Source organism: Fragaria vesca, linkage group LG6 (genome assembly GCF_000184155.1).
Source record: "Fragaria vesca subsp. vesca linkage group LG6, FraVesHawaii_1.0, whole genome shotgun sequence".
Taxonomy (NCBI): Eukaryota; Viridiplantae; Streptophyta; class Magnoliopsida; order Rosales; family Rosaceae; genus Fragaria; species Fragaria vesca.
In genome coordinates, this window is record NC_020496.1 from 37,927,821 (window position 1) to 37,939,130 (window position 11,310).

At 36.8% G+C, this 11,310-nt stretch overlaps 2 protein-coding genes across 2 annotated transcripts in view; both read right to left on the reverse strand.

Annotated features, from left to right (window-relative positions):
• Positions 1–1,263: 1,263 nt before the first annotated feature.
• On the reverse strand, positions 1,264–5,179 carry LOC101293912. The gene is made up of 3 exons (XM_004304648.1): positions 4,010–5,179; positions 3,524–3,609; positions 1,264–1,495 (listed from the first exon to the last, which is right to left on the reverse strand). The coding sequence occupies exons 1-2, from the start codon at positions 4,633–4,635 to the stop codon at positions 3,588–3,590; spliced, it is 648 nt and encodes a 215-aa protein (XP_004304696.1). The 5' UTR covers positions 4,636–5,179; the 3' UTR covers positions 1,264–1,495; positions 3,524–3,587.
• Positions 4,709–11,310, reverse strand: part of LOC101311792 — a 7,601-nt gene continuing 999 nt past the window's right edge. Inside the window, exons 2-5 of the mRNA XM_004306353.1 lie at positions 7,676–10,441; positions 7,256–7,403; positions 6,928–7,142; positions 4,709–6,830 (exon numbers count right to left, since the gene is read on the reverse strand). Coding sequence (XP_004306401.1) covers positions 4,709–6,830; positions 6,928–7,142; positions 7,256–7,403; positions 7,676–10,441 — 5,251 coding nt within the window. The remainder of the gene's footprint in view (positions 6,831–6,927; positions 7,143–7,255; positions 7,404–7,675; positions 10,442–11,310) is intronic.

The window sequence follows — 11,310 nt, forward strand, 5'->3', positions numbered from 1 at the left end:
TAGAAAGATACTCAATTGAAGGTTAAGAAACACTAATATAGGAAATCATCATGTTATTGCTGATTTTGTTTTGAACAATGAATGTTCATTGACGAACATTCAATTAGAGAGGAGAAGAAAATATCAAAAAGTGAGAAATGTCTCTTTTGGTAATTTAATATACTCAAAAATTATATTGTTGAATGTATAAAAAATGGGATGTGTATCTTGTATTTTAGGGTGTGAATAAAATTTCTCATCATTTACCCATATTGACAGATGTAAGAACAAAAATGAAAAGACTCAATTAAACATCATTTTTATATTAAATACGCTGTCATTATTTATGAAGTACAATATATACAAACATTAAGTTTCAGTGATCTAATTAAAATAATTTGTAAGGTAAAAGCATAATTGTACTAAGAATAGGAATAAATTAACTACTTTCTTTAAGAAACGCTTTCTAAAAGAAGTTATTAGCATAACTAAACAACAAGAGCTTCTAAAACGTGAGGGAGTGAGGGGTGCCAATGTATATGGTTTAAGTTAGGTTTGGTTAAATTCGGCCAAGTTTTTGTAGTAAAACACATTGAGATAAAAGTTGGAGGGGTGCCATGGCACCCCTTGGTCCTTGAATACTTCCGCCTATGCCGGCCAAGCACATTAATCACATTCAGCAAGTATATTTGTTGGAAAACCAAATATCCCAAACTTTAGCTTAAGCTAATATTAAATTCAACCTGGAACTCAACGCAGAAGATGGTATCAGAAACTTTTAACACGATGCTCTTACTACAGTTTCCATAGTTGTCATGTTAAAATTTAGTAATTTATCGTAACAAAAGTGCAAAGTAAAGCTTTTTCAGCTAGTACACAAACACATGCAACACCAACATTTACCCGTACATAATACATGTATCATTTTCCTCAACTTTCTCAGCATCAAGCAAAGAGATAAAATAGATAAACGCTGCCAATAATGAGCAAAAACCCAATCGTAAGCTGTAGGTACAGGCTATGAGGAAGTTCCTGCCAAACACTACATATCGTTACCAAGTCCTTGATCAATGAACATAATCACATTTAGTAAGTATTTTAACCACATGTCACAAAATGAAAGCTAGCTAAAGCTAATATAAAACAGTCAAACAACATATTTTGAGCGATACTTGCAGGTGTATTAACAGGGAAGCACAAGAACCAAACCATGTAAGGCAATACATCAAATATTTATCAGTACTGATACTACTGGGAAAGATCAAAGCATTAGTTTAGCCTTTGAATTGGAAAATCAGAAATGCAGCAGAACAACTACCATCATTCAATTGCAGCATATATAATATTACAGTATTCTTGATTTTTTTTTAACAATTTTATTTACAAATACCAGCGGCAAGAATCAAATGTCATCAATGTTCCTAGAATGACTGTTGCAAACTCTTTGGCTGTTTTGAAAGTCACAATCCAACAAAGCTTCTCAATTGGATTTGCAGCCTCAGCAAGATGACCAACCCTGAACATAACGAAAAACGAGTGAAAGAGTGAACTACTTTGAGAAAATTCTTTCTTTTAATTGTAACTTTTTGCAGTTACAATTATCATATGAGTTGATTATCCTATATGTCAATTGACTGCTTCTCTTAAATAAGTTAATGACTACAAGAAATCTTTGTATATTCTATTTTTAAGAGAAAATCAACCAACTCTTCTAATGTATTAACTGAGAATTTACCTTTAAGTTCAACAAGTGCACCCCACATTCCCACATAATTAATGTAACAAAAAAAAGAAAAAAGAGAGAGCTTAATTTGGTTTACAAGGATTGGACTCAGTACCTATGCATTATGGTGGTATGACTCCAAACTTTGGATAACGGATATTGATGCAGATGACAGAAGTTGTTATGAATTAAAAAAATGTTGATACTGCTTCTATACAATCATCCCCATGCAGCTAGTTGTACAGACAAATATTGATGACTACAGAATCATCACTAGAAGAACTAATTTCACAACGCTAACACAATTTCTCTGCAACAACATTGATGACTAACACTTCCCACACAAAGACTAAATTCTACAGAGATAATATATGTTATCTGTACGTGTGTGTGTATTGATAGTACTCGTTCATAGGTTACAAATTTCTGCTTCATATGCAGAGTATACTTCCCACTTAAACCCTTCAAGCCAAATAAGTCATAATTTCTTTAAATCAAGACTAAATGAATTGACTAAATACATGATGTATGCAATCATGAATACAGAGTTTTCAGTGTGATATTGTTTTTGTTTCACAAATTGATTATCAAAACTGAAAATTGATTGACAATGACAAATGATAACAAAGAAAAATAGGAATATAACAGAGGGGAGGGGTTGTAATAAGGACCAACTTGTTGAGGACTATTCTAGTTCTATCATCAGCTATGAGTTCGAATCTAAGAGAAATTCTCGAGAATGCTCGCTACCTCGAAATATTCTTAATGATAAAGAAAAAAAAAAATAGGGTCAAAAGAAAATGCCGTTTTGGAGTTTTATCAACAAGTTGCTTGTGTAGGCAGGGATAATTCAGGACTTTTCCTTTTTAACGGTTTATTACACCTATTTTTTATTCACATTTTCCCATCTCAACCGTTTAGTTTTTATGTCTATATAAGAAGATTACTTATACAGATTTTCAGTCAAATCGGTGATCGTTAAAGAATCGAACTAAATCAAATCAATGGACGATCCAATTATGTCAAACAGGAACCGTTCACGTTTATAATCGGTAAATCACATTTATGAATGCCTTAACGATTTTCAATTTGGATGAAAATTAGTAGAGATGTTCTACTCATATATATCTACAAACTAGATGGTCAAGATGTGAATATGTGATCGAAAACGGGATGAAACAAAGAATTTCTCAACTAGTCCTGAACTTAATGGTCCTCGTTATAACCACTCCCTATAACATAGAAAAAGAAAATTGTAGAAAAATTTGCTTGTTGCACTGATACATAGAAGATTGGGAAACCAAATGAATTATGAGAACTCATATCTTAGGAAAAATAAATTTTTTAGTAAAGAATTTAAGAACAAGAAAATGCAGAAGAGTTTGGAGAATTTTTCTCTATATTTCTTGATGCATATACAAGAGTTTAGAACATGTATACATAGATACAAAGGAGCTAACGGTAAAACGTATAAGATAACCTAACAGTAAAACGTATAAGAGAAGCTAACAATCCAATTAAAAGAAACCAGCTGTCCACCATGCTGCTATAAAAAGGGAGACTAGCAGCAGCAACACATGACACAGCTCAGTAAAGAAGCTGTCACACACAGTAGCAATCCCATATCTCTACTCACACCTTATAAGTCAACTTGAACTAGATTAGTTCAATTAGATCTAATCTTCAACACAACCCAACTGCGCAAAGCTTACTGTGCAGTCACCATACTTCAATATTTAGTTTCTAAGGCATCACAAGAAATCTACCATTCATTGAAAAGAAAATATAAAAGAAAGAATTCAGTTGATCACAGCATCATACCTGGACAAAGAAATAAAGTTGAACTGGGTTACTTCCTGCTCTGGAAGTCAGAAGCTGAGAGACATCACGCTTGGAAACCAGATGTTCTGTTGCATCGAATTGGAAACAATATATATTAATATGAAGTGTTATAATTTAAGCATAAGAACAATATTCTAAGAGTTTCTATAACATTGTATGTGATTTGCATTATGAAAGTAAAGAAAACAAAACAATCACCATCGATGTGAAGTATTTGTATAATTTTGTCTTTTTTTTTTTTTAATTTTTGTTCACATTATGATTGATAGCAAAGAGAAATAAGATGAAAATAAAAAGGCTATTTTTCAATTTGTTTCGTGTTCTGTCGTGGGAGCTCATGTGTATTAAAAGACTTGAAAAGAACAAAAACTGAATCACATATATTAATTCATCAAACCATCTTTGCCCAAATGCTAGCCTACTAAATACAGAAGAAAATAACAAACTAAGTAAATATTTTAATACCTGTCCTGTAGATTTTGGTACAGTTGTATATCATTAAGTTGGACTGGGTATGTGCTGCCAAAGTAGTTAGAAGCGGTTGAAAATAAAATCTTGTTCCTGCTTTCCAAGGAGCGCAAGTGAACGGAAGAGGTTGAAAATGGAAGCATGGGGCAATCCACCACCATCAATTGTTCCAATGAAGGACACTCAATATCAATATCAATATCAACAGTAGTATCACTTGCACGATACAACATCGGAAGATTTTTCAAAACCAAGTTCTTCAATTTTGGTAGAACCGTCTTCTCCTTTTCTTCCATTACTTTTTTCAACAAAGGGCAATCCTCTACAAGAAGGTCTTCCAATTGAAAGAGGCATTGGGCTACATCAGATGCGAACAGACTTTGCAGCAGCTTGCACCGGTAAATGGTCAAAAATTTTAGACTTTTGAACATTGCATGTGGGGCAGGACCACTACATATCCTTTTTAGTGCATCTAGATCCATCAAATGCATCTCCCTCAGTCTTGATTGTTCTTTCTCCCACCCATGGCATCCAAACACATATTCCAATCCGCGCAGACAATTTAAATCTAATTTCTCCAGACTTGGTAAGCTCTGGACAAATTTTGATACATTCTTCAACATATTAGCGAGAAACACATGAAACACCTTGAGACTGAATAGAGACCCAGATGGTAACTTACCAACACACAACTCCTTAAAGCTCGATCAGATTTATCAGATGCAACTCTTCCAAATTCCCATACACTGGTCCTCTTTGAACTCGTCTTCTTGTGTTCATCAACTCTTTCAAGCACACATAAGAATCAAGAAGACTACCACGTACTGTGAGATGTTTCAGTTTGTGTAACCTCCCATGGTCATATTCCTTAACAATGTCACTCATTCCTTCGCAGCAATCATACTCGATCTTCTCTGTTCTCTTTGTCACCACGTTGATAAACCATTCAGATAAAGTACTCATGGTAGTCTGAAGGACCAAGGATCTTGACTTATGATGATATCGCTTGTATGAATACCTGGTGGATCCCCCGATAAGTATATAAAAGTAATCCCAATCTGGTTTGACCTCAACATTTCTCGGAATGTATTTTGCATCAGATATGCAAACCTGCACAATTTTCAAACTTGGCAAACCAGCAAAATCCAATTCAGTTTCTTCTCCTTCTCTCTCAACTTTACTCCCCAAATTTTCAAATCCACAGTTCAGTATATACAGTTCTTCTAGTCTATACAACTTTGATATCACTTTAGATGGAATTATGAGAAATTCAGCGCAACTGACATCCAAAATTCTTAGATTGGTCAACTCTTCTATTTCTCTCGGGAATTCCTCGAGGTGACATTCTCTCATACTAAGAATTTCAAGCTCCTTAAGTCTTCCCACTATGGAAATGTCAATCAATCTCTTGCAAAAATCTAAATACAAAGCTTGGAGGTTGGTGAGAAGACTGATTGATTGGGGTAGAGAGGAAATACTAGTGTTGCTAACATCCAAGAGCCTTAATTCATTCAGACTTTGGATAAACTTTTCAGGGATCTCATTCAAATCAGCATTATCTTGTAGTAATAAAATCTGGAGATTTGGACATACCAGCTCTTCTTCAGGTAGCTTGCGAATTTCGTTCTTCATCAGTGAAATAACAGTGCAGCCTTCATGTAATCCGTGTGTCGGCCAACCCTTTAAACCAGAGCCAGCTTTAAAAAAAGCCCCACGCTGAACTTCAGATTGTACAATATTCAGGGCTGTATCTCGGACGACATCATGCATCCTTACACATCCATCTTCTCCACTATCCAAAAGCAAGCTACAATTTTTTAGGTACCTGACCGTAGCATATGCTGCTTCTCTGGCTTCTTCAATTGTTTCGGCATATTGAAACAATCCTTTCCCAATTGCATACTTGAACAAGTCTTCTAGTGGGATGTCAAAGTCTTCTGGGAATAAACAACAGAGCAAGAACAATGACTTGTCATCTTCATTTTTCAAGTAATCATAGCTTAATTTTATACATTCAAATGCTACTCTGTGATTGCCAAGGCTGGCAAATTGTGACTTCTCTAGTCTTCTAACTGCTAGTTCCGAGTTTACCAAGTCTTTATCTCTGAGTTCCCATGCAACATCTATCAATGCAACCGGCAGACCTCTACATTCTCTAGCAACCTTCCTTGCCACATGCTCAAATGTGGTGGACTCAAAAGGAATTGTTCCTGCATTTCTCACAAACAAGGTCCAAGAATCTTCTTCCGATAAGATATTGAGAGGAATTGTTCTTTGACAACTCATGGAAAAACAAACAGTCAACCTCCTTGTGGTGATTAGGAGTTTGGAGCCACACTTTTGAAGGTCCCTGAAGCTGGGAATACCTATGCTTTTCAACTCTATTATCTCCCATATGTTATCTAAGATTATAAGGATCTTTTCTCTTCCCATTATCTCCTTACGCAATCTAGCAGCTCTTCCCATTTCTGTCTGCTCCTCCAATCTAAAGCCCAAATTTTCTGCTATTGTGGCCTGAATTCTACTCAAGTCGGGGATTTGGGATAGAACAACCATAATCACACGACGAAAAGTCCCATTTTCCTTGGATTTTGCAGCGGCATGTTTTACCATGGTTGTCTTGCCGACGCCGCCCATGCCGTGGACCCCAATGAGAGTGACCTTGTCATCTTTAAGGGTCTCCATAACCTTATCCATGGCTTGTCTTGTAGCTCCAAATGCCTGAAAATCTCCCCCGGACACTGTAAACTCAATTTCACCATGTTGTACTTTACTGAGCACAGAATCCACAATTGCGTCCACAAGTTCTCTCTCAGTCCTAAAGAGAAGGAAGAATCGAGGGTCAAAAATCATCGAAACCATCACGAAAAATTCATAGTATATATCTAAAAGCTGTGTCTCATCATGATACTTACTTGTAATTCTCTGTATGCCACCCAGAGAAATTGGATACTTGTTTCAAAACATCTCTCCACGTGTCCACCTTGTCTCCGTGTCGCCTCGAGTTTTCATGCTGGGTAAAAGCATCTTCGAAACTTTTCTTCTGATATCGAACATCAGAGGGCTCCACATGATAAAAAATAGGAAAAATGTTCTGATGTATCATGCACTCGTAGATTTTTGCAAGTTCCTCCAAACACCAAGTAGAAGAGGCATAGTTTGGAGAGAGTACAACAACTGCAAACCTTGATTCTTCAATTATTTCTAGGAGAGTGAGAGAAATCGCGTCCCCTCCTCGAATACCTGAGTCATCGATGAAGGTAGAAACCCCACTCCGCTGCAGTCTATCGTATAGTTCAGATGTGATACTGCCAGTGTCAATACATCATACTTCCACCGACGCCGCTCGTCTTCAGAAATTGTAAACTCAAGTTCCATGTTCTCCCATAACCTAATAGTCAATTTGATATGAATGAGAAATCTTCGTAAATTAAGTGTCTCAACAGTATTAAAAATGCAAGTAAGCGCGGTCCAGTTTCAAGTTTATTTATTTATTTTTATTTTCTTCGTTTTTATCTTAGAAGAATATTTTAACTCGGTGATGAGACAATATGCTGCGCTAATGTGGGTTCATATATAATGGCGCCCAATGTGCTGCAAATCGTTCTTTGGATTAAGGCATATATATGGCATGAATAGAAAAGAAGTTTCTGACAGACGTACCTTTCCTTTAGAGCGCTATAATGTTGTATATCATTGACTTGGACTTGCTTATTGCTGTGGAAATTAGGAGGGGAGAACCGGGGACATTCCAACTTGTAGAAGTATTCTAAGGAGAGAAACTCTATCTCCAATGAAGTTGGACCTCCGCTACTGTTACTATACAACCTTCTGAGCAGAGGAAGATCTTCCAAGACTAAGTTCTGTAATTTTGGAAAAAGGTCATTCCTCTTCCCTGTTTCCTCGCTCAGTTCAACAATTCGGTCCAAGCTAAAGCATGAATGCACCCAAAGGTCTTCCAATTGCAATAGACAATGAGCTATATCGGACGTGAAGAGACTTTTCAGCTTCTTGCACCCACTAACTGCCAAAATTTTAAGATTACGGAAGATTGCATGTGGAGCCTGACCACTCCATATCTTTATGAGTTCTGGTAATCTGCACAGTCTCATCTCTTTCAACTTTTCACAGGCAGTAGTTTTGCCAGGGCCAAACACATATTCCAAGCGATTCAGATGTGCACAAAGAAGCTTCTCCAGAAATTGCAGTCTCTCCAACAAAGGTGATTGTAAAAGAGCATTCACCAAGTTATGACATTTCCTTACATCCAATAACTTGAGCTTGCATAGAGACCCAGGAGGTAAGTTACCAACACATAAGTTGTTGATGTTTTCAACCTTGAAGAGATGTAACTCTTCCAACTTCGGGAATGCAGCATTATTTGAATCCCTTGCATCTGCGTTCATCAACTCCTTCAAATTCTCATTGGGCCCAATTATAGAGAGATACCTCAACTCATTTAATCTCCCACAGTCATACTCCACAAGAATGTTATATAAGCCCTTGCACTTTCTGTAATGTAGTTTCTCTGCTTTCTCTGTCACCACGTCAGTAAACCACTTCGGCAAGTTATGAATCGGTGTGCTAAGAGTCAAGGTTCTTGAATAATCATGAGAGGAGTGTGGCTTCCAAGTGGATTCTCTGACTTCAGAGTCACTGCTGATACATATATCAAAGTAGAGCCAATCTGGATGGTCTTCAACATTCTTAGGTAAGACCATTGCATTAGGTATCCCAACCTTCAAAATGCGTAAATATGAAGAGCCAGTTAACTCATCAAAGCCAATGTTTGTTTCTTTTCCTGCTTCCTCAACTTCATTCCTCCAATCCACAAAATCACATTGCATATAAAGTTCCTCTAACCCACTTAAACGGGATATCACTTGCGATGCAATTTTAACAACCGGTGATTCACTGATGTCCAGCATTCTTAGCCTGCTTAAATTTCCTATTGCTTCTGGAACTTCCTCAGGGCAACATTCTATCAGACTAAGAATCTCAAGCTTTTCAAGTTTTCCGAGAACAGATATGTCGGAAATTTTCACACAAGAATCTAAATGCAAACTGTGAAGATTGGTTAGGAGAGAAAATGATAGGGGTAGCACAGAAATACTAGTTTTGCTAAGATTTAGGACGCTTAACTCCCTCAGGCATCCAAGAAAAGACTCCGGGATCGTACTGACATTTGGGTTGTGTTGTAACAACAATACCTTGAGTTCCGAACATACCAAATTCTTGGGAAGCTTTCTGATTTTGTTCATCATTAATGAGATTGCGCAGTAGTCTCTTTCGATCTTCGGCCACGTCTGAAACTGACGACCAGCTCCATGGAAAACAGATTGGCCATCTTCAGATGACGAAATTTTTCTGGCAACATTTCTGATGACATCATGCATCCGTACATGTCCATCATGTTTAGAGCCCAAAAGCAAGCTAGAAGATTTAAGGGACCTGACTGCAGAATGGCAATCGATTCTGGCCTCTTGCAATGTATTGCCCTCACGGAACAATCCTTTCCCGAATGCATACATCATCAACTCTTCAATTTGGATATCATAGTCCTCTGGGAATAGGCAGCAAAGCAAGAAGCATAATTTGGCATCTTCAGATGTCAATCGATCATAGCTTAGCTTAATACAATTGAGCACAACAGTATCAATGTTTCTACGTTGAGAAGACTTTAGTCGTTCAGCTGCTTGTTTCCATTCCGTGATATCTTCATCTCTAAGTGCTCTAGCAATTGCAACCAACGCGATTGGGAGACCAGCGCACTCTTTCACTAGAATACTTGCTTCTTCATTGACAACGGCCAATTTTTCAGAAGACATTCTTGTTTTCTTCACAAATAAGTTCCAAGAATCTTCATGGTTTAGCATATCGAGAGCAATTGGGTGGCTATCCATGGAACTGCAAACCTTGGAATTCCTTGTGGTGAGGAGGACTTTGGAACTGCGATCTTCAAGCATCTTGTAGCTAGGAATTCCAATGAGGGACAAATCTGTTTTCTTCCATATGTCATCCAAGATTATAAGGATCTTATTTTTACGCATTATCACCTGACTCAATTTACTAGTTCCTTCATGGATTGTCTCTTTCTCATCCAATTTGACACCCAACTGAACTGCTAATTGGCCTTGAATGTCTTTCAAGACAGGTTTGTGTGTCACAACAGCCATCGCCACATGATCAAAAATCCCTTTTCTTTTGGCTTCTGCAGCAACATGTCTTGCCATTGTTGTCTTACCGATGCCTCCAGTTCCATAGATACCAATGGCAGTGAACCTATCATCCTTAAGCGCATTCATTATCTTACCCATGGCTTTTCTTGTTGCTTCATATTCTACAAAATCTTCAGGAGACTCAATTTCCAGATCTCGTACTATACTGTACACACGTTGCACAATGTCTTCAACGAGCTGTCTCTCAGACCTATATATATACACAAGTCAAACAACCATCAACTAAGTATATATCTCAATGATATATTAACTTTTGCTCCTTATAAACTTTAGTATATCAAGTTTTAAAAATATCAGATTGGTATTTCATGTTTTTATCCCGACCTAAGATTGGTATATATAGCCATTAAAGGAAATTTTATAAATAATACCCGAACTAAAGGTCATTCATCATTTTAATGTCTCAAATTTAAAAACTATTAGATCGGTATCTCAACATTTAATCCTAATACAATTAAAGTACCCTCCATCAATAATAGTGTCAAGTCTATCATTGTGCAAACTATCTCAACGACAATTTCGTCCTTTCATTTTCTCTTTTTTCCTCTAGCTCCATCCGTGCCAAAAACCCAAAAACTCTTTGGCAATCCGTGCAAAAACCCAGAAAGCATTTTTAACTGTAATACAATAAACTCACATCCCTCACCATCCATGTTTCATACAAAAACTCAGCAAACAAATTGGTAATTTAAAGCTTTAAACCAAAGCAAAAACCCATAGGTGTATAAGACTGAAGTTTGTTTGGGGTACAAAGGAGTGGGGGAGGAAGAGAGAAGGAGAGAGAGTAGTTGTCTGCTCCAAAGATGAAGAAATCCAATACATCTAAAACAGCAAGAGACGAAAATACCCCAAAGATGATGAAGGCTTAACGCCATTAAAGACAGCAGGTATTGATAGTATGTCAAATTTTTATGTTGGGGTACTAATCTAATAGTTTTTGAAGTTGATACACTAATGTGATGAATGACTTGTAATTGGGGTATTATTTGTAAAATTTCCTCTAGCCATTAAGATTACTAATTGGTCATCTTAATGGCTATATATATATATATATATATA

Bases quoted from the DNA above. Each gene is read 5' to 3' on its own strand.
- LOC101293912 (XM_004304648.1), bottom strand. From the start codon at position 4,635: ATGTTGAAGAATGTATCAAAATTTGTCCAGAGCTTACCAAGTCTGGAG. The intron at 3,610-4,009 runs GTATTAAAATAT...TCGATGCAACAG, and splicing joins TACCAAAATCTACAGGACAG to AACATCTGGTTTCCAAGCGT.